This window comes from Spermophilus citellus, assembly GCF_964194105.1.
Source record: "Spermophilus citellus genome assembly, chromosome: 2".
In the NCBI taxonomy this organism is placed as follows: Eukaryota; Metazoa; Chordata; class Mammalia; order Rodentia; family Sciuridae; genus Spermophilus; species Spermophilus citellus.
Genome location: NC_138183.1, coordinates 166,517,731 through 166,538,824, shown reverse-complemented (window position 1 = coordinate 166,538,824; position 21,094 = coordinate 166,517,731). Strand labels below are relative to the sequence as shown.

Below are 21,094 nucleotides of genomic sequence, written 5' to 3'. Positions count from 1 at the left end.
TATTGGATCATAAAGAAGAATGAAATACTGTCATTTTCAGGAGAATGAATGGAACTGGAGATCATAATGTTAAGTAAAATAAGCCAGACACAGAAAGACAGTATTGTGTAATTTCTCTCATGTGGAATCTAGCAGGGGGAAAAAGACATGAAAGTAGAAGGGAAATTATTAGAAGACAAGAAGGGCATCAAGGGGAGGGGAAGGGCAAAGAAGGTAATGGGGGAGCAATATGATGAGTATGTTATTTACACGTATGAAAATGCCACAATGAAACCCATTATTCTATGTATTTAGAATGTATTAATAAAAAATATTTATTTTCATGTTAAAAATATAATCATAAAATTTTTGGTTCCAAAATTTCTTAGTATCAAGGGATTCTATGTAAAATTCAATTCAGTAGAAAAAATTTAGTAGGCCAATTGATTAGAGATTGGTTTAGAGATTAATAGCCATGTGACCTAGAGCAACTTTCTTAACCTTTTAAACCTCAATTTCCAGATTTACAAATAGAAATATAGGCTATTTCTTGTTTTGCTTAATTGTTGAGAGGTTTAAATGAGAAAAGTCACCTGAATCATTTAATATTTAGTATATTTAATATATTGTAAACAGTTGTTAGTCCATTATTGCTTTTTGTTCTTAAGATTTTCTTATAAAACTATGAGAAAATATACCACACAATGGTCACTTCAGTTTTTTAAATTGAAAAGAACATTAATCAGTTACTGATGTATCATTTAGTGAATATCAAGGTAGAATGAGAAAACTGATAAATCTTAGGAAAGTCTCTTGTTATTTAGCCATTGTTCATAGTAAGATATATGTTGAAAACAACTTTAATTATTCCTCTATCATATAGATGTCCTTATCCTCTAGGAGGCCATAACTCATTTGGGTTCCAAGGTGTTTAGTAATACTACTTAACTAAAGTTTTATGCTTCTCTGAATTTTATAGTGATGAAATAGAACCAAGCTAATAATACTAACAAAAAATTTAGCTAGTTTCAATTATTGCTGTGTGTTTCCTGAATTTACTAGAGATTGGAAACTTAATTCTTGTACTTTAATATTACCACTGAATTGTGGTTATGAAGATACTTATTGAAATAATACAGAGAAAATTTCCATGGTGTTTTTATACATTTCTCTTTTAGTAAAATGGGAAATGGATAGTTAACTTTGGAAATCATGACATATAGAAGACTGTTATATGAAGATGTTTTGTAGTGTTTTTGTATTAATCAGATTATTTTGTGAACTGAATGTTTCATTAAGTGCTATGTAAAATTGTTTTGGACAGGATCTTTTAAGGAGTTTCCAATTTAAGTTGCCAGTATTGTATGACAGAAAAAAAGGATGGCTCAGGATTCAGAATGTCTCATTTCCAATCTAGATCTGCGTGGCTATGTGATTTTTCTCCCTTTGGTGATTCAAATTTCCCTCAATTTGTCCATCTGTATAATTGAATGATATTAATACTTCCATGTTTTTTATGAACATTGAGTTAATAAGTGTAAAATATTTGAAAATTTTTATTTGATTAAGTAATCTGAATAAATTTTAACTACTATTAATATTGACCATTTAAATAAATGACTTAGTAGTTATTGTTAAATATATATGTCCATATTCTATAAATATAACCAGGGCCAGTAATTTAGTTAACATGTTAAAATGTAATTTTGTTTTAATTTATAGGTACCAAAGATGTACAATGGGAATATGTACATGGTTTATTTGAAAATGCTATTTACGGAGGGCGTATAGATAACTATTTTGACCTCAGAGTTCTTCAATCATACCTGAAACAATTTTTTAATTCTTCAGTAATTGATGTCTTAAACCAAAGAAATAAGAAAAACATTTTTCCATATTCCATATCTCTACCCAAATCCTGCAGTATTTTGGTAAGTAAAATGAATCATTTTCAGTCTTTTACTTGTACCAGATACATCTTGAATCATTTTTTTAAATTTTATTGGTTCTTCTTAGTTGTACATGACAATAGAATTCATCCTGACATAAAAGAATGGAATAGAATTTATTGTAATTCAGTCCCCATACTTCCCCTTTCCCTCTCCTCCTCCCACTCCTGTTTCCTTCTCTCTACTCTACGGATCTTTCTACTGTTTGCTTAGTATTTTTTTTTTTTTAATTAGTGTCTTGTGAATGTACATAATGGTGAGATTCACTGTGGTATATACATAGTAATGTTAGCTCAGATTCATTCCACTGACTTTCCCCATCCCATCCCTCCTTCTTTCCCTTCATTTCCCTTTGTCTCCTTCAGTGATCTTTCTTCTATTCTTTTTTTTAAAAATAATTTCTTACATTGTTAAACATGTCATTTTTTTTCAAAAGCACAAATAATTACTCGTAATACATATTATTTAATTTGTCACATGGCCTGATTCTCTAAACTCTAGTGAAGTGTCTTATAAACTTTTGAGTGTTTACTGAAGATAATTTTATCATAGTGACAGTAGGGCATTGTATAGGCAAATCATAAAGAGACTAGGCAGCCCAGGAAAACTAAAACAATGTAGGATTGCTGTGAAGAGCTGAAAAATGCGGTATGCTACTTCCTAGTAGATGTGAGTGTACTCTGATGTACTGAAGAATGGAAAGTGAAATAGTGTATAGCAGATATCTGCCTTTAGTTTCTGCCATGTAAACTAATGCAAGTCTCAGTATATAAAAGCCATTCACTTTATCTTTTACAGCAACATTTTTGTTTTTGTGTATTTATTTTAGCAACCTATATCTTTTGCCTTGAGTCATCATATGAAAGCCTCTTAAGAATACACTCATCTTTTACAGAAACATATTTAACATAGCCCAAAGATTTTAATTCTAGTTTATTTTGTCACAAACCTATATTGGTATATACATGCCCTAATATTTTTATAAGCATTATTGTAACATTTCTTCATATATTTTAAAGAGATATATTTGATTATGTAATTATGCTTCATGTTATTTCTCATTCAAATATGTACATATATATTTTTTTTGTGGAGTTGGGAGGGTATACCATTTATTGAATTCAGGTTCACTCAACCACTGAGCCTTTAAGAAAATTCTTTCAATAACATAATTATCAAAAAACATATCTAAAAACTGAAATTAAATATAATATGCTTATTAAATATTTTATCTATTATTATGTTATAGACTACCCCAGGTGTTTTGTTTTTAAGTTATTTTTAATTTGTTTATTCATTCAATAATATGCATTGTAGTTCTGTTCATTGATAGCCTTGTTCCAAATATTGTGCATACAGCATTGAATATATGATGTTTACTTTATGGTAGAGAACATTAGAGTGAATGACTAGTTTAATGCATAGGTATTTAGTCTATATTTTTTTTCAGATAGTGTACTTTAACATCTTCTGCCTGTATTTCAAGCCTGTGTGGAAAAGTAATATTTATGGAAGATATGCATATCACCTATACATATTGCAGATGCAATGCAATGAATTTTTATACATCAAATACAAGTATAACTACCACAGAATCAGGAAATAGAACATTAACAGTTCTCCAGAGCCCTCCTCATCTTTCTTATAGTTACTACCTTTCCTACAAAGGATACATTGTATTAACTTTTGTCAGCCTAAGTTAGTTTTTGCTTATTTTATGCTGTTTATATAAATACACTGTAGTGAATATTATGTTGTGTCCAAGTGAGAATACATTAGTCTGGTCTTGTGACTGTCAGTTATTTAGTCAACTTGTCAATATATACTTGTATATAGACAGAAGACAGTCTAGATGAGAAATATTTACAGCTATTTGGAAATAAACCAACTCTACAAAGAGCAATAGTTTTAAATTTATAGGATGATTTATGAGAATTACAATTTAGTTTTCTATCTGAATTAGATAGGAGGATACCAAAAGTCTGCTGGGATGATGAACACACACATACACATAAATATATATTTGTGTACATTGTGATTGAACACTATGAAGAAGTTTACAAATGCTGAGTTAAATTAGAGGAATTTCCAAGTACAGCACGTATGTCCAAAATATGACATATTTATAGGTCGTAAGCTCCCTGGAATCCAGGGATGCCAAGGATGAAAAAGTATGATGAGAAGTCAGAGGACATGTCTCCCTCCTCCTACTCAGCAAATACAGTTTAGATGCATATACAGTACCTACCTTGAAACAGCTTGCCTATTTATGAAAACAAAACAATTCCTATCTTTTAACCAAAATGAATTATTCCTCTTGGTCTGTATTTGATCTTTATCTGAAGTCATAAGTGGATACACCATTCAGATGAATACTTGATAAAACAAGCTTATGAAATACTTAGAGTAAATCCTAGGATGAAATAGTAGGGTTAAAATGAATTTCATCATACTTCATTAGTAAACTGAAGACTAACTATGGAATTGCTGTATGATAAAGTGATTTACAAAGCAGGACTAGTGTAACAGTGTGTTTCATAGGTTTATAGCTCTTTAATTTTTTTTTAATATTCTAACTTAACATAAGCAGACCTGAACTCTTCAGATTGGTCTTTTATAGGTTATGGAAAAAATATTACACTGATTTTCTAAAAACATTTAACATAATTGGGTGTTATGGCACATGCTTGTAATCCTAGCTACTCAGAAGGGTCACAAGTTTGAAGCCAGCTTGGACAACCCGGTGAGACCCTGCCTCAAAATAAACTTTAAAAAAGGATTAGGGGTGTAGCTCTGTGATAGAGTGCTTGCCTAGCATGAATGAGGTCTTGGGTTCAATGCCTAGTGCCATTAAAAACAACAACAGTTCGTCTATTCCTCCCATGCTCCCTCTCCCCATCCCACTATGAATCAGCCTCCTTATATCAAATAAAACATTCGGCATTTGGTTTTTGGGGATTGGCTAACTTCACTTAGCATTATTTTCTCTAACTCCATCTATTTACCTGCAATTGCCGTGATTTTATTCTCCTTTATTGCTGAGTAATATTCCATTGTGTATATATACCACATTTTTTAATCCATTCATCTATTGAAGGGCATCTGGGTTGGTTCCAAAGTTTAACTATTATGAATTGTGCTGCTATAAACATTGATGTGGCTGTGTCCCTGTAGTATGCTGTTTTTAAATACTTTGGGTATAGACCGAGGAGAGGGACAGCTGGGTCAAATGGTGGTTCCATTCCCAATTTTCCAAGAAATCTCCACACTGCTTTCCATATTGGCTGCACCAGTTTGCAGTCCCACCAGCAGTGTATGAATGTACCTTTTTCCCCACGTCCTCACCAACACTTATTGTTTGTCTTCATAATTGCTGTCATTCTGACTGGAGTAAGATGAAATCTTAGAGTGGTTTTGATTTGCATTTCTCTAATTGCTTGTGATGATGAACATTTTTTTCATATATTTGTTGATTGATTTTGTATAATCTTCTGATAAGTGTCTGTTCAGTTCCTTGGCCCATTAATTGATTGGGTTATTTATTTATTTATTTTTTGGTGTTTAGCATTTTGAGTTGTTTATATACTCTAGAGTTTAGTGCTTGATCTGATATGTGAGGGGTAGCGATTTACTCCCAGGCTGTATGTTCACCTCACAGATTGTTTCTTTTGCTGAGAAGAAACTTTTTAGTTTGTATTCATCCCATTTATTGATTCTTGATTTTATTTCTTGTGCGAACTCTAGATAGGGCAGAGGGGTTAGAGGGGAAAGGAGGGGGCATGGGTTATAAATGATGGTGGAACGTGATGATCATTATTATCCAAAGTACATGTAGGAAGACACGAATTGGTGTGAATATACTTTGTATACAACCAGAGATATGAAAATTGTGCTCTATATGTGTAATGAGAATTGTAATGCATTCTGCTGTCATATATAAATAAAAAAAATTAAAAAAAAAACAAAAAGTATATGGTAAAACTGGAAACAACAATAACCACAAAAAACACCCAAATTAATATAATATCTTACACATAGTAGACATGGCCACTAAATGTCTTAATCAATTCAAGGTTTTCTTGAATTGGGAGTTTGTGTAGGAAAATATAGTATGAAATTATAGATGCACAAAAAAGTATTGAAAGAACATTTCCTATAAATGAGTTAAAATAAAGACAAAGTGAGATTCTTTATAATGTTCATTCTTTTTGACTTCAATGGTTATAAATTCAATCTCTAGTTAAATATTTTCTTCTTTTTCTTTATGGTTAGGACTATCGTGCTGTCATTGAAAAACTTCCAGAGGATGACAAACCTAGTTTCTTTGGTCTTCCTGCCAATATTGCTCGTTCATCTCAGCGCATGATCAGTTCTCAGGTAACTTAAGAAAGTATCTACCTTTTAGAAAAATATGACTTTGGAGACTGAATGAAACTAGTTTAAGTTTCATTACGACAAAGCTCATAAGCTTTTATTTAAAACTTTTATATCATTGAATATAACAGATTCCAATTTTACTTTAAATAAATTTTAAAGGAATCAAATTTTTTTCTTAATGTTTATAAAAATTAGTAATATAACATCAAATACTGTCATTTTTATTAAAAATATTTTTTGCATTCTTTTGATGTATTTTATGATTACTTTAAATGTAGCATTAATGAATTAATTAATATTGACAATGATTGAATTTAACTAAATTTGATATTTTCATAATAGGTATCAGATACAGATATATAATTTGCAATTGTGTATTAGCTTATAAATGATACATTTATTTCTTATTAATTTACTCATGATTGAACATTATGCATATTTGGAATTTGAATTTTTAAATCACTGAAGCAGAAAAATGTTTGCTCTGAAAGATGTATATTCCTGGTCCATCTTAATTAAGAAGATCTAACACTTATTAACCTCCCACTATGTGCCTGAAACTGTTCTAAATGCTTTATACATATGGACTTTAATATTAATACTCTCCCCTTTTAACAGATGAGGAAAATGATACAGATACACACAGAATTATATATTGCAACTTGTCCAAGATCATTAAAAACAGAGGTAGTACCAGAATTTAAACTCAGACTGTCTGAGTGATGAGGTGGTTCTCATCATCCTTTACATACAGCTACTTTTCAGGCATAAATGTATTGCTAAGTAATGTGCACCATTTCAGGGGCATGAAATTTTAAACCATTACATAAGGTTCAATGTGTAATTTGTGCATAGAAAACTCATTTGGCCCTTACCTGTTTCTTTGATTATTTATGGGCATTTTAGTTAGTTTTTATTTTCCTATTTAAATCTACAGTTTTATATTTTATTGCTATTTTAGCCAACATTTATAAAACTCATTATGTTTCTTTTCTTATTTTATTGTTAACTATCTTGCCTGTATTGAAAATCTAAAATGGTCATATCATTATAAAAAATTAGCACATTATTTATAAAAGCAAGTATAAATGTTCCCAGGAACAAATAACCTCTTCATCTGTACCAACTGACAATATTCTCCAGTTCCTTTTCCCTTTCTTATAACAGTGTCCAATCAAATAGTCTATAAGATAATGTAAAGTCCTGTATGGACTTTACATTTTTATGTATTTTATTTATTTTTATGCAGTGCTGAGGATTAAACTGAGTTCCTCACATGTGCTAGGCAAGCAAGTGCTCTACCACTAAGCTAAAACCCCAGTCCAGACCTTACATACTTACCATAGATGGTTAAACTTGTCATTTCTCTCCATGCTTTTTAGCTGGCCTGAAATAATCATTATCAGTATTTATACTGATAATATATATGGATTTTTAAAAATATGTGTGAGTGTATATACACATACTGGCTGTTCACAAATGTTCTCCTGATATAAAGTAAACTTGAAAGCACTTCATTTAAAAATACATAGCTGGCCGGGTGCAGCTTCCAGCAGCTCGGGAGGCTGAGGCAGGAGGGTTGCAAGTTCAAACCGGCCTCAGCAAAAGTGAGGTGCTAAGCAACTCAGTGAGATCCTGTCTCTAAATAAAATACAGAATAGGGCTGGGATGTGGCTCAGTGGTTGAATGCCCCTGAGTTCAATGCCTGGTACCCGCCAACCAACAAACAACAAACAAAAACATAGCTAAACCAAATTTATTTTTCTCTGGTTTATTTTAGTGTTTAAAATGAAGTTTTAACTATTGTTTGCCAATGTGCGTATATGCACATATATTTTATGTATACATAAAATTTTACATAGTACTTAAACAGAAAAGGTTAAAATAATTAAAATATCATTAAAAGAATAAGAAGTATTTTACAGAACCCCCCAAATGGTTTGCTTTTGGAACCTTATATTAACAGATCCAAAAGCCTTTTTTAAGCTGGCTTCTACAGTTCTAATCTAAAGATAATTCAGCTTCTGGGGGAACTGGATTTAGCATGGCTTGAATTGGATATCTAATGAAAGAAATAGGGTAACATTAGATACAGCTTTAGAGACTTCAGGGAAGTATACAGGAATAAAAATGTAGAATTCCCAGCATTTTTCACTTAATGGAGGTCAAACACTCACTTACATACACAGCTTCTTTTGCTTTTGGGCCATGTGTGGCTACAAAAGCCAAGGGTATGAGGCTCTTGGTTTATGAGAAACCATATTCTTTGTTTCCTGCTAATCTTTTTTTTTTTTTCATTTTAGTAACATAGGTCCCATGTTGGCATACAAATATCAATATATCCCTAGTCTAAGTTGAGTCCCAAACATCAGAGGTTTTCATAGCAAATTAGGCAGATAAAAGCTTCTTTACTTTTGTATTTCTCTAATTGCTAGAAATGATGAACTTTTAAAAATATATTTGTTGATTGATTGTATATCATCTTCTAAGAAGTGTCTGTTCAGATCCTTGGCCTATTTATTGACTGGGTTATTTGTTTTTTTTGGTGCTCTTCTTTTTGAGTTCTTCATATACCCTAGAGATTAATGCTCTATCTGATGTGTGAGGGGTAAAGATTTGCTCCCAAGATGTAGGCTCTCTATTTACCTTGCAGATTATTTCTTTTACTGAGAAGAAACTTTTTGAGTCCATCCCATATATTGATTTTTGTTTTATTTCTTGTGCCAAAGGAGTCTTATTGAGGAAGTTGGGGCCTAATCCCACATGATGGAGATTAGGGCTTACTTTTTCTTCTATTAGACACAGGGTCTGTTATTGTATTCCTAAGTCCTTGATCCATTTTGAGTTGAGTTTTGTGCATGGTGAGAGATAGGGGTTTAATTTCATTTTGTTGCATAAGGATTTTCAGTTCTGAAGACACGTATTGGTGTGAATATACTTTGTATACAACCAGAGATATGAAAAATTGAGCTCTATATAAATAATAAGAATTGTAATGCATTCTGCTGTCATATATAAATAAAAAAATTCATTTAAAAAAGTGTTCTGATAAAAGGAGCCCCAGATAGTAAGTAGCCTTGCCCATCAGGTGAGGATACAGCCAGAAGGAGTCATCTATGAACCAGGAAAAAAAGCCATTACCAGACATAAATTTATTCATATTATCTTAGACTTCCCAGACTCTTCAACCATGAGAAATAAACAAATATTGTTTACAAGCAAAAAAACCCACAAAACTTTCTTTACTTAACTGAACACTTTAGTATCTAAGCACATAATATTATGAGAAGATAAATTCCAATGTTATTTTCCCCAACAATCCAGTATATATTTTTACTTTTTGCTCACTCTAGTTTACCAGATAATTCTCCAAAATTTATTTTGCTGTGCTTTAATCTCAACTATTTTGTCTTGCCTTGATATTGACATTTTTATTAATATTTGTTAGATGAGAAGAAGATAATGTAGTCTTAAAACTTTTCTGGTAATACATACTTTAATACACGTTTTAACTATAGGTCTGTTTCACTACTTTTTAAAAGTTCTTAATTATCATTTTCATACATAGGATGGTTTTCACAGTACAATTATTAAAACCTCTTATTTTTGTAATTACCAATATGTATACATATTTGAACTAAAAAATGACTATGTTTAGAGCATATAATTAGAGTTTTTTTATTAGAAGCCACATTTAGAATGTTTGCCTTTATTTGAAAGTGAATATTCAGATATTAAGAAGTCTGACTTGACATCAAATCTGTCATCATCTTTACACCAAATAAATGTTAAAATACACACTATTTATCATGTACAAGTTCAGAATTGTGAGAACTGTTATTGAAGAAGGTACTCAAAATTTGGACTTTTAAAGATAAACACCAATGCAAAAGCTATGTAACCAATTTTGTACAAATATGAAGGCTCGAAATGAATCTAGTACACCCATACAAGGCAATAACCGTAAGTGGCATTTATTACAAAGTGTTTGTAATACTCATGTATTTATGCTGTATGACAGCAGTTATCAGATACTTTTGTGTAACCTGAATCAATATATATGTTCTCATTCATATCAAACAATGTAATATCCCTTTCCTTCTGCTTTTTCACTGAGTTATTAATGCTGTATAGACAGTGTTGCATTAATCAAAATGTAAGTGTCAAAAGAAAGAGATTTTTGCACTTTCATTTTTGATGATGGGGAGAAGAAGAGATCAGTTTAATATATTAAATTGACGTAACTATGGGATAGTATTTTTTGAGATGCCCATAGATTAACTGCTTGGACATTATGGTAGGAATTTTTACTAAATAAACAGAGAATTCAGATATAGATTTGATAATGGATTTGGTAAACAGAAAATCCTATCTGGAGAGGAAGCCATGGGAGTCAGAGATTGTTAGAAAACATTGATAAAGCAGAAAAAGATGCTCCCAAAGCAGAATCCCAGTAATTACCTATATTTAACATATATTTAGAGATGGGGGTGATACTTCAAAGAATTGTAGCAAGACTGATGTGTGGTCAGAAAATAAGACAACTAGAAGATCTTTTTTTTTTTTTTAATTATTTTATTGTTGGTTGTTCAAAACATTACATAGTTCTTATTATACCATATTTCACAGATTGATTCAAGTGGGTTATGAACTCCCATTTTTACCCCGTATACAGATTGCTGTGTCACATCAGTTACATTTCCATTGATTTACAAATTGCCTTTCTAGTGACTGATGTATTCTGCTGTCTATCCCATTCTCCACTGTCCCCTCACCCCTCCCCTCCCCTCCCCTCCCCTACTCTCTCTCCATCCCCTCTACTATAAATCGTTTCTTCCACTTATATAATTTTTCTCCTACTCCTCCTTTCCTCTTATATGTAATTGTGTATAACCCTGAGGCTCACCTTCCAGTTCCATGCAATTTCCCTTAACTCTCACTTTCCCTCCCGCCTATCATCCCTGTTTAATGTTATTCTTCTTCTCCAGCTCTTCGTCTCTACCCTGTCCTTGGTTACTCCCCTTATATCAAAGAAGACATTTGACATTTGTTTTTTAAGGATTGGCTAGCTTCACTTAGCATAATCTGCTCTAATGCCATCCATTTCCCTCCAAATTCTATGATTTTGTCATTTCTTATTGCAGAGTAATACTCCATTGTGTATAAATGCCACATTTTTTTAATCCATTCATCTATTGAAGGGCTTCTAGGTTGGTTCCACAATCTTGCTATCGTGAATTGTGCTGCTATGAACATCGATATAGCAGTGTCCCTGTAGCATGCTCTTGTTAGGTCTTTAGGGAATAGACCGAGGAGGGGAATAGCTGGGTCAAATGGTGGTTCCATTCCCAACTTTCCAAGAAATCTCCATACTGCTTTCCAAATTGGCTGCACCATTTTGCAGTCCCACCAACAATGAACAAGTGTACCCATTTCCCCGCATCCTCGCCAGCACTTGTTGTTGTTGGATTTCTTAATGGCTGCCAATCTTACTGGAGTGAGATGGTATCTTAGGGTGGTTTTGATTTGCATTTCTCTGACTGCTAGCGATGTTGAGCATTTTTTCATGTACTTGTTGATTGATTGTATGTCCTCCTCTGAGAAGTGTCTGTTCAGGTCCTTGGCCCATTTGTTGATTGGGTTATTTGTTATCTTATTATCTAATTTTTTGAGTTCTTTGTATACTCTGGATATTAGGGCTCTATCTGAAGTGTGTGGGGTAAAGATTTGTTCCCAGGATGTAGGCTCCCTGTTTATCTCTCTTATTGTTTCTTTTGTTGAGAGAAAACTTCTTAGTTTGAGTAAGTCCCATTTGTTGATTCTGGTTGTTAACTCTTGCGCTATGGGTGTCCTATTGAGGAATTTGGGGCCTGACCCCACAGTATGTAGATCATAGCCGACTTTTTCTTCTATCAGACGCCGTGTCTGTGATTTAATATCGAGCTCCTTGATCCATTTTGAGTTAACTTTTGTGCATGGCGAGAGAAAGGGATTCAGTTTCATTTTGATGCAAATGGATTTCCAGTTTTCCCAGCACCATTTGTTGAAGATGCTATCCTTCCTCCATTGCATGCTTTTAGCCCCTTTATCAAATATAAGATAGTTGTAGTTTTGCGGATTGGTTACTGTGTCTTCTATTCTGTACCATTGGTCCACTCGCCTGTTTTGGTACCAGTACCATGCTGTTTTTGTTACTATTGCTCTGTAGTATAGTTTGAAGTCTGGTATCGCTATACCGCCTGATTCACACTTCCTGCTTAGCATTGTTTTTGCTATTCTGGGTCTTTTATTATTCCATATGAATTTCCTGATTGTTTTATCTATTTCTACAAGAAATGCTGTTGGGATTTTGACTGGGATAGCATTGAACTTATAGAGAACTTTTGGTAATATTGCCATTTTGATGATGTTAGTTCTGCCTATCCATGAGCAGGGTATATTTTTCCATCTTCTGAGGTCTTCTTCTATGTCTCTTTTTAGGGTTCTGTAGTTTTCATTGTATAGGTCTTTCACCTCTTTTGTTAGATTGATTCCCAGGTATTTTATTTTTTGGGGGGATATTGTGAATGGAGTAGTTGTCCTCATTTCTGTTTCAGAGGATTTGTCGCTGATATACAGGAATGCATTTGATTTATGCGTGTTGATTTTATATCCCGCCACTTTGCTGAATTCATTTATTAACTCTAATAGTTTCTTTGTAGACCCTTTTGGGTCTGTTAGGTATAGAATCATATCGTCTGCAAATAGTGATAATTTAAGTTCTTCTTTTCCTATTTTTATGCCTTTAATTTCTTTCGTCTGTCTAATTGCTCTGGCCAGTGTTTCGAGGACTATGTTGAACAGAAGTGGTGAGAGAGGGCATCCCTGTCTTGTACCAGATCTTAGAGGGAATGCCTTCAATTTTTCTCCATTCAGGATGATGCTGGCCTGTGGCTTATCATAGATTGCTTTAACAATGTTGAGGAATGATCCTGTTACCCCTAATTTTTCTAGAGTTTTGAACATAAAGGGATGCTGTACTTTGTTGAATGCCTTTTCTGCATCTATCGAGATGATCATATGGTTCTTATTTTTAAGTCTATTGATGTGGTGAATAACATTTATTGATTTCCGTATATTGAACCAGCCTTGCATCCCAGGGATGAATCCTACTTGATCATGGTGTATACTTTTTTTGATATGTTTTTGAATCCGATTCGCCAGAATTTTATTGAGGATTTTTGCATCTAGGTTCATTAGAGATATTGGTCTGTAGTTTTCTTTCTTTGAAGTGTCTTTGTCTGGTTTAGGAATCAGGGTGATGTTGGCCTCGTAGAATGTATTTGGAAGTTCTCCCTCTTTTTCTATTTCCTGAAATAACTTGAAAAGTATTGGTGTTAGTTCCTCTTTAAAGGTTTTGTAAAATTCTGCTGCATACCCATCCGGTCCTGGGCTTTTCTTAGTTGGTAGTCTTTTGATGGTTTCTTCTATTTCCTCTATTGTTATTGGTCTGTTTAGGTTGTCTATATCTTCCTGACTCAATCTGGGCAGATCATATGACTTAAGAAATTTATCGATGCCTTCACTATCTTCTATTTTATTGGAGTATAAGGATTCAAAGTAATTTCTGATTATCTTCTGTATTTCTGAAGTGTCTGTTGTGATATTGCCTTTTTCATCCCGTATGCTAGTAATTTGGGTTCTCTCTCTTCTTCTCTTCGTTAGCATGGCTAAGGGTCTGTCAATTTTATTTATTTTTTCAAAGAACCAACTTTTGGTTTTGTCAATTTTTTCAATTGTTTCTTTTGTTTCAATTTCATTAATTTCAGCTCTGATTTTAATTATTTCTTGCCTTCTACTTCTTTTGCTGTTATTTTGCTCTTCTTTTTCTAGGATTTTGAGATGAAGTATGAGATCATTTATTTGTTGGTTTTTTCTTTTTTTAAGGAATGAACTCCAAGCAATGAATTTTCCTCTTAAAACTGCTTTCAATGTGTCCCATAGATTCCGATATGTTGTGTCAGTGTTTTCATTTATCTCTAAGAATTTTTTAATTTCCTCCTTGATGTCTTCTATGACCCATTGGTCATTCAGTAACCTATTGTTCATTCTCCACGTGGTGCATGATTTTTCCTTCCTTCTTTTATCGTTGATTTTCAGTTTCATTCCATTATGATCAGATAGGATGCATGGTATTATTTCTACTCCTTTATATTGTCTAAGAGTTGCCCTGTGACATAATATATGATCTATTTTTGTGAAGGATCCATGTGCTGCTGAGAAAAATGTGTAACTACTTGATGTTGGGTGGTATATTCTATATATGTCAATTAAGTCTAGGTTGTTAATTGTGTTGTTGAGTTCTATAGTTTCCTTATTTAACTTTTGTTTGGAAGATCTGTCCAGTGGTGAGAGAGGTGTGTTGAAGTCTCCCATGATTATTGTATGGTGGTCTATTAGACTCTTGTACTTGAGAAGAGTTTGCTTGATGAACGTAGGTGCACCATTGTTTGGGGCATATATATTTATGATTGTTATTTCTTGTTGGTGTATGGTTCCCTTGAGCAGTATGCAGTGTCCCTCTTTATCCTTTTTGATTAATTTTGGCTTGAAATCTATTTTGTTTGATATGAGTATGGACACTCCTGCTTGTTTCCGCAGTCCATATGAGTGGAATGATTTTTCCCAGCCTTTCACCTTCAGTCTATGTATATCTTTTCCTATCAAATGCGTCTCCTGTAGGCAACATATTGTTGGATCTTGTTTTGTGATCCATTCGACTAGCCTGTGTCTCTTAATTGGTGAGTTTAAGCCATTAACATTTAGGGTTATTATTGAGATTAGGTTTGTTCATCCAGTCATATTTGTTTATTTATGTTACTAAACCTGATTAGTTTTCCTCTTTCGTTACTTTCCCCCCTTTACTGTCCTACCTCCCACTGTTGGTTTTCAATGTTATTTTCAGTTTCCTCTTCCTGTAATGTTTTGCCAAGGGTTTTTTGAAGAGATGGTTTTCTAGCTGCGAATTCTTTTAACTTTTGTTTATTGTGAAAGGTTTTAATTTCATCTTCCATCCTGAAGCTTAATTTCGCCGGATACACGATTCTTGGTTGGAGCCCATTTTCTTTCAGTGTTTGAAAAATGTTATTCCAGGATCTTCTAGCTTTCAGAGTCTGTGTTGAGAGATCAGCTGTTATCCTGATTGGTTTGCCCCTAAATGTAATCTGCTTTCTTTCTCTTGTAGCTTTTAAAATTCTCTCCTTATTCTTTATGTTGGGCATCTTCATTATAATGTGTCTAGGTGTGGATCTCTTATGATTTTGCACTTTTGGCGTCCTGTAGGCTTCTAGGATATGGGATTCTGTTTCATTCTTCAAGTCTGGGAAGTTTTCTCGTATTATTTCATTGAATAGATTGTTCATTCCTCTGGTTTGGAGCTCTGTGCCCTCCTGTATCCCAATGACTCTTAAGTTTGGCCTTTTAATGTTATCCCATATCTCTTGGATGTTCTGCTCATGGTTTCTTAGCAGTCTTGCTGAACTGTCTATGTTCTTCTCAAGTTGAAATACTTTGTCTTCATTGTCTGATGTTCTATCTTCTAAGTGATCTATTCTGCTGGTAGTATTGTCAATTGAGGTTTTAAGTTGGTTTATTGCTTCCTGCATTTCTAGGATTTCTATTTGTTTGTTCTTTATTACTTCTAGCTCCCTGTGAAATTGATCTTTTACTTCCTGGATTTGTTTCTGTAGTTCCTTGTCAATGTGATCTTTCATTGTCTGATTTTGCTGTCTCATGTCTTCCTTGAGAGTCCAGATCATCTGAAGCATGTATATCCTGAACTCTTTATCTGACATTCCATCTGTTGCAGCTATTACCTCTTCTAGGGTTGAGTTGACCTGCATTGCTTGTGGTCCTTTCTTTCCTTGTCTTTTCATGTTGCTTGCGTTTCTTTCTGCTTCGTGAAACTGTTGTGTTTTTGAAATTTTTCCCCCTGTTTATTTTTGTTGCTCTTGTATAGTTGGGATATCTCTCTTGTAGGGCGGGTAGTGGCTGTGATCCTCCTCTAATCAGGGTGATCTATCCACTACGCTGGTTGGTCGTAGGTCTGCCCGCCCTGCGGGAACGGGTGGCTGCTCTGCTCTGCCCCCACTCCAATTGCGGTGACGTTCCTACCACGTCCTCGGATCGTTGGTCCTGATCCGGATGTGGGCAGCAGCTCTTCTCCACCCCTACTCCAATTGATGTGACGTGTCTACCACGCTGGTCGGCCTCCAAGCCTGTTCCGCCGGTGGGTCTCAGATCTGCCCACCCTGCGGGCCTGGGCGGCAGTTCTGCTCAACCCCCACTCCCAGTGGGGGTACCTAACTGCCTCTCCAACGGGTCTCTGGGCTCCTTCCGGACGCTGGCGGCGGCTCTGTTCAACCCCCACTCCAACCAGTGTGACGTGACTGCCTCGATGCTACTCGTCCACCACACTGGCAGGCTGCCGAGCCTGTCCTGCCAGTGGGACGCAGGACTGCCTACCTTGCAGGGTCAGATGGCAGCTCTTCACGGCCTCCACTCCAAGTGGGTTGACTTGGCTACCCTGCCGTCGGGTCGCTGGTCCTGTTCCAGGCGTGGGCGGCTACTCTCCTCGGCCACAGCTGCAGTTGGGGTGTCGCAATAGCACACCAGCGGGACCCTTAGCCTGCTCTGGGCACAGGAGGCAGCTCCACTCTGCCCCCCAGGCCCCTGCAGCACCCAGCAGGACCCGGACCAAGAAGCAGTCCCTGTAGGATCCCCAACCCTGAGCCAGAGCTGCTTCGGGAGCCAGGAGCCGGTCTCTCTGATCCCCGCCACTTTCTGCCAGGAGCAGGCTCCTCAGGGCAAACGCCGCGGGTTCCCCAAACCCAGGCCAGAGCCTCCCCGGGAGCCCAAGCCTGGCCGCACCAGACTCTCCCTGCTAGGTGCCCAAGCCTGGCCGCACCAAACTCTCCCTTCTCGTTGTACGCTCCCCTTGGAGCAGAGTCTAAGACGCACTTCCCGCGGGCTCTCCAGCTCCGGGTCAAAACTGTTCCAGGAGACAGAGTCCCGCTGCCCCTCGTCGCAAGTTTCACTTGTGGCTGGCCTCAGCTCGCGGTCCCCGCAGGCTCCGCGGCCCTGGGCTCAAGCAGCCACGAGGGCCAGAACCCAGCCTCTCCGATCCCTGCCACACTCTGCTCGGAGCAGGGTCCACAGAGGTACCCCAGCCTCAGGCCCAGGCGGCCCCCGCCCGGGCCTGGCAGCTCCAACCTCTCCCAGCTCAGTGTACGCTCAGACAGGGGCAGGGTCAAAGACACAGTCGCCGCGGGTTCCGTAGCCCCGGGCCAAGAAGGATCTCCCGCCCTGGGCCAAAGCAACCCGGGGAACTAGAATCTGGCTGCTCAAAGCCCGGCGCCCGCCTTGCCAGGGGTGAGGCCTGAAGAGTATTCTCCTCAGAGTTTCCAATCCCGAGCCTGAGCGATCTGTCTGCGCGATGCAGGCAAATACCAGCCTGGAATCACCTGTTCTGTAGTTGAATGAGCTGAGATCAGTAGAAAACAGGGATGATTGCATCAGCTCTCTATGATGGCGGCTGCAGTTCTCCTGCGTGTTCCGACCGGTGTCGGGAAACGAACTGGACCGATTCTCTCCTGTATTTCAAAGCTGGAATTCAGCACTCAGCGCGGCTAGTGTGCCACTGGCAGGAGCCTGCAGAATCCGCTTCGCTGTAATCCCTCTCTGGTAACTCGCGGCTAATTAACTCGGGCGCGTCCCAGACTCCATCCACGGGGCGGTCCGCCGACCAAGTACTGCTTCGCTCCGTGAGGAGAAATCGCCCGCTACCAAGCCCCTGCAGCCGAATCCCGCGCGCTGGAATTTTGACCTCTAGATTCTGGAGCACTTCAATTTCACTGGGGATTCCCACCAAGGTAGCCTTCAGCCATTTCACCTCGTGTTTCTCCCACACAGTGGCGCAGCGTACTGGTGTGCTGCACTCCCTTGGCCGCCATCTCACGTCCAACTAGAAGATCTTTAAAGGCAGTGGGAATGTGTGGTGCCAATTGGAGTATGGGGGAGGAGGGCTAAGTGATAATGTGATTAGTACAGTTAATTGTCATTTAGTGGAGTCTTTACATTTTTCTATTTATAGGACCATATCATCTGCAAACAGGGATAATTTAACATCCATCTTTTCTATTCATATTTTTATAAGAAATTATATTTTTTTGCTAGAATGCTCTCATTAAAAATTCTAGTACTACATTGAATTTTGTATTATTCCTAATCTTGGAGAAAATGCTTTTAGAGTTTTCCTATTCAGTATAATGTTGTTCATTTGTTTGTCATACACAGACATTCATGCTATTGAAGTATGATTCTTCTAGTCCTAATTTGTTCAGGGATTTATTTTTATTTTTATTTATTTTTAAAAAATTGTTCTTTTTGGATATACATGACAATACATTTTGGAATATTTATACAAAGATGGAGTGTATCTTATTCTAATTAGGATCCCAGTCTTGTGGATGTATGTAATGATGAGATTCACTCTGGTGTATTTATATGTGTACACAGGAAAGTTAAGCCAGACTCTTTCCATTGGCTTTCCTAATTCCTGTTTCCCCTCCTTCCCCTTCATTCCCCTTTGTCTGATCTGTTGAACTTTGATTCTTCTCCTCCCATACCTTGTTGTGTGTTAGCATTCATATATTAGAGAGAATGTTTGACCTTTGGTTTTTTGGGATTGGCTTATTTTGCTTAGCATGGTAGTCTCCAGATCCATCCATTTTTTTTGGCAAATGTCAGTCATAAAGTAATTCTTTTTTAAATGTTTTTCTTTGTTCTTTCTAGTTATACATGACAGTAGAATGTATTTTGACCTATCATACATACATGGAGCATAACTTCCCATTTTTGTGGTTGTACACGGTATGGAGTTATATTGGTCATGTATTCATATATGAACATATGGTACATTATATCTGATTCATTCTACTGTCTTTCCTATTCCCATTCCCCCTCGATTCCACCTAGTCCCCTTGCCCAATTTGATGAACCTCCACTCCCCTCGTCCCCTTCAACTATTAAGTCAGCATCCACTTTTCAGAGAGAGCATTCGTCCTTTAGTTTTTTGGGATTGGATTATTTCACTTAGCTGGATAGTCTCCAGTTCTATCCATTTACTGTAAAAGCCATAATTTTATTCCTTTTTATGTTTATGGCTCCTCTGTCTAGTACTAGATAACTGTATTCATAGGGGTTTGTCTCTGTGTCTTCTATTCTGTTTCATTGGTAGTCTTACCTATTTTGATACCAATAACATGCAGTTTTTACTCCTATATCTCTATAGGATAATTTAGCATCTGGTATTGTGATGCCTCCTGCTTCACTTTACTTGCTAAAGATTGCTTTGGCTACTCTGGGACTCTTGTTTTTCCAAATGAATTTCATGACTGCTTTTTCTATTTGCATGAAGAATGTCATTGGAATTTTAATAGGAATTGCATTAAATCTGTATAGTGCTTTTGGTAGTATGGTCATTTTAACAATATTAATTCTGCCTATCCAACCACGTGGGAGATCTTTTCATCTTCTAAGGTCTGTTTCAATATCTTTCTTTAGTGTTCTGTAGTTATTATTGTAGAAGTTTTTCACCTCTTTTGTTAGATTGATTCTCAAGAATTTTATTTTTTTGAGGCTACTGTGAATGGGATAGTTTCCTTAATTTCACTATCAGTTGATTCATCAGTGATGTATAGGAATGCAGTTGATTAAGGGGGTTATTTTTATATCCTGCTACTTTGCTAAATTCATTTGAGTTCTAAAGGTTTTCCAGTAGAGTTTTTGGGGTCTTCTAAAAATAGGATCATGTCATTGGCAAATAGGAACAGTGTGAGCTCTTCTTTTTCCATTTGTTTCCTTTTAATTTATTTTTCCTAATTGCCTAGAATTTCAAGGATGATGTTGAATAGAAATGGTGAAAGAGGCATCCTTGTCTCGTTCCATTTTTTAGAGGGAATGCTTTCAGTTTTTTCTCCATTTAGAATGATGTTGGACTTGGGTTTAACATACATAGTTTTTACAATGTTGAGGTATGTTCCTCCTATCCCTAGTTTTTCTGGTGTTTTGAACATGAATGGATGCTGAATTTTGTCAAATGCTTTTTCTGCATCTATTGAGATAATCATGTGAATTCTTGTCGATTGATGCAGAATAGAAAGGATTGTGGAAGGTGATGGTCATCATTATACAAAATACATGTATAAAGATTTGAATTTGGTGTTAATATACCTTATATACAAACAGAGATATGATAAATTGTGGTATATATGTGTATTAAGAATTGTAATGCAAAAAAGAGAGTACATGTATAATGGCATAATTTGGCATGAACATACTTTATATACAGAGTTATGAAAAATTTTGTTGTAAATGGGTAATAATGAGTGTAATGCATTCCACTATTGTCATGTGTGTAAAAAAAAAAGTCTATTGATGTGTTGAATTATATTTATTTATTTCCTTATGTTTAACCAAACTCACTTTATCATGGTGCTCTCTTTTAAGTGTGTTTTTTATGTGATTTGCCAGTATTTTATTTAAAATATTTGATCTAAGTTCATCAGGGATATTGGCCTGAAGTTTTCTTTCCTTGCTATGTCCTTGTGTGGTTTTGGAATGGTAACACTAAGCTTCATAGTATGAATTTGGAAGAGTTCCCTACTTTTCTACTTCATAGAATAATTTGAGGAGGTTTGGTGTTAGTTTTTCTTTAAATATCTGGTAGAAATTGATTGAGAATTCATCTT

The 21,094-nt window shown here is 35.9% G+C and overlaps 1 protein-coding gene across 2 annotated transcripts in view; it reads left to right on the top strand.

The window, feature by feature from the left end:
* Nucleotides 1–21,094, top strand: part of DYNC2H1 (dynein cytoplasmic 2 heavy chain 1) — a 387,437-nt gene that overhangs the window by 231,972 nt on the left and 134,371 nt on the right. For both annotated transcript variants that reach the window (XM_081279719.1, XM_081279718.1), the window contains 2 exons: nucleotides 1,702–1,910; nucleotides 6,201–6,305. In XM_081279719.1, coding sequence (XP_081135845.1) covers nucleotides 1,702–1,910; nucleotides 6,201–6,305 — 314 coding nt within the window. The remainder of the gene's footprint in view (nucleotides 1–1,701; nucleotides 1,911–6,200; nucleotides 6,306–21,094) is intronic.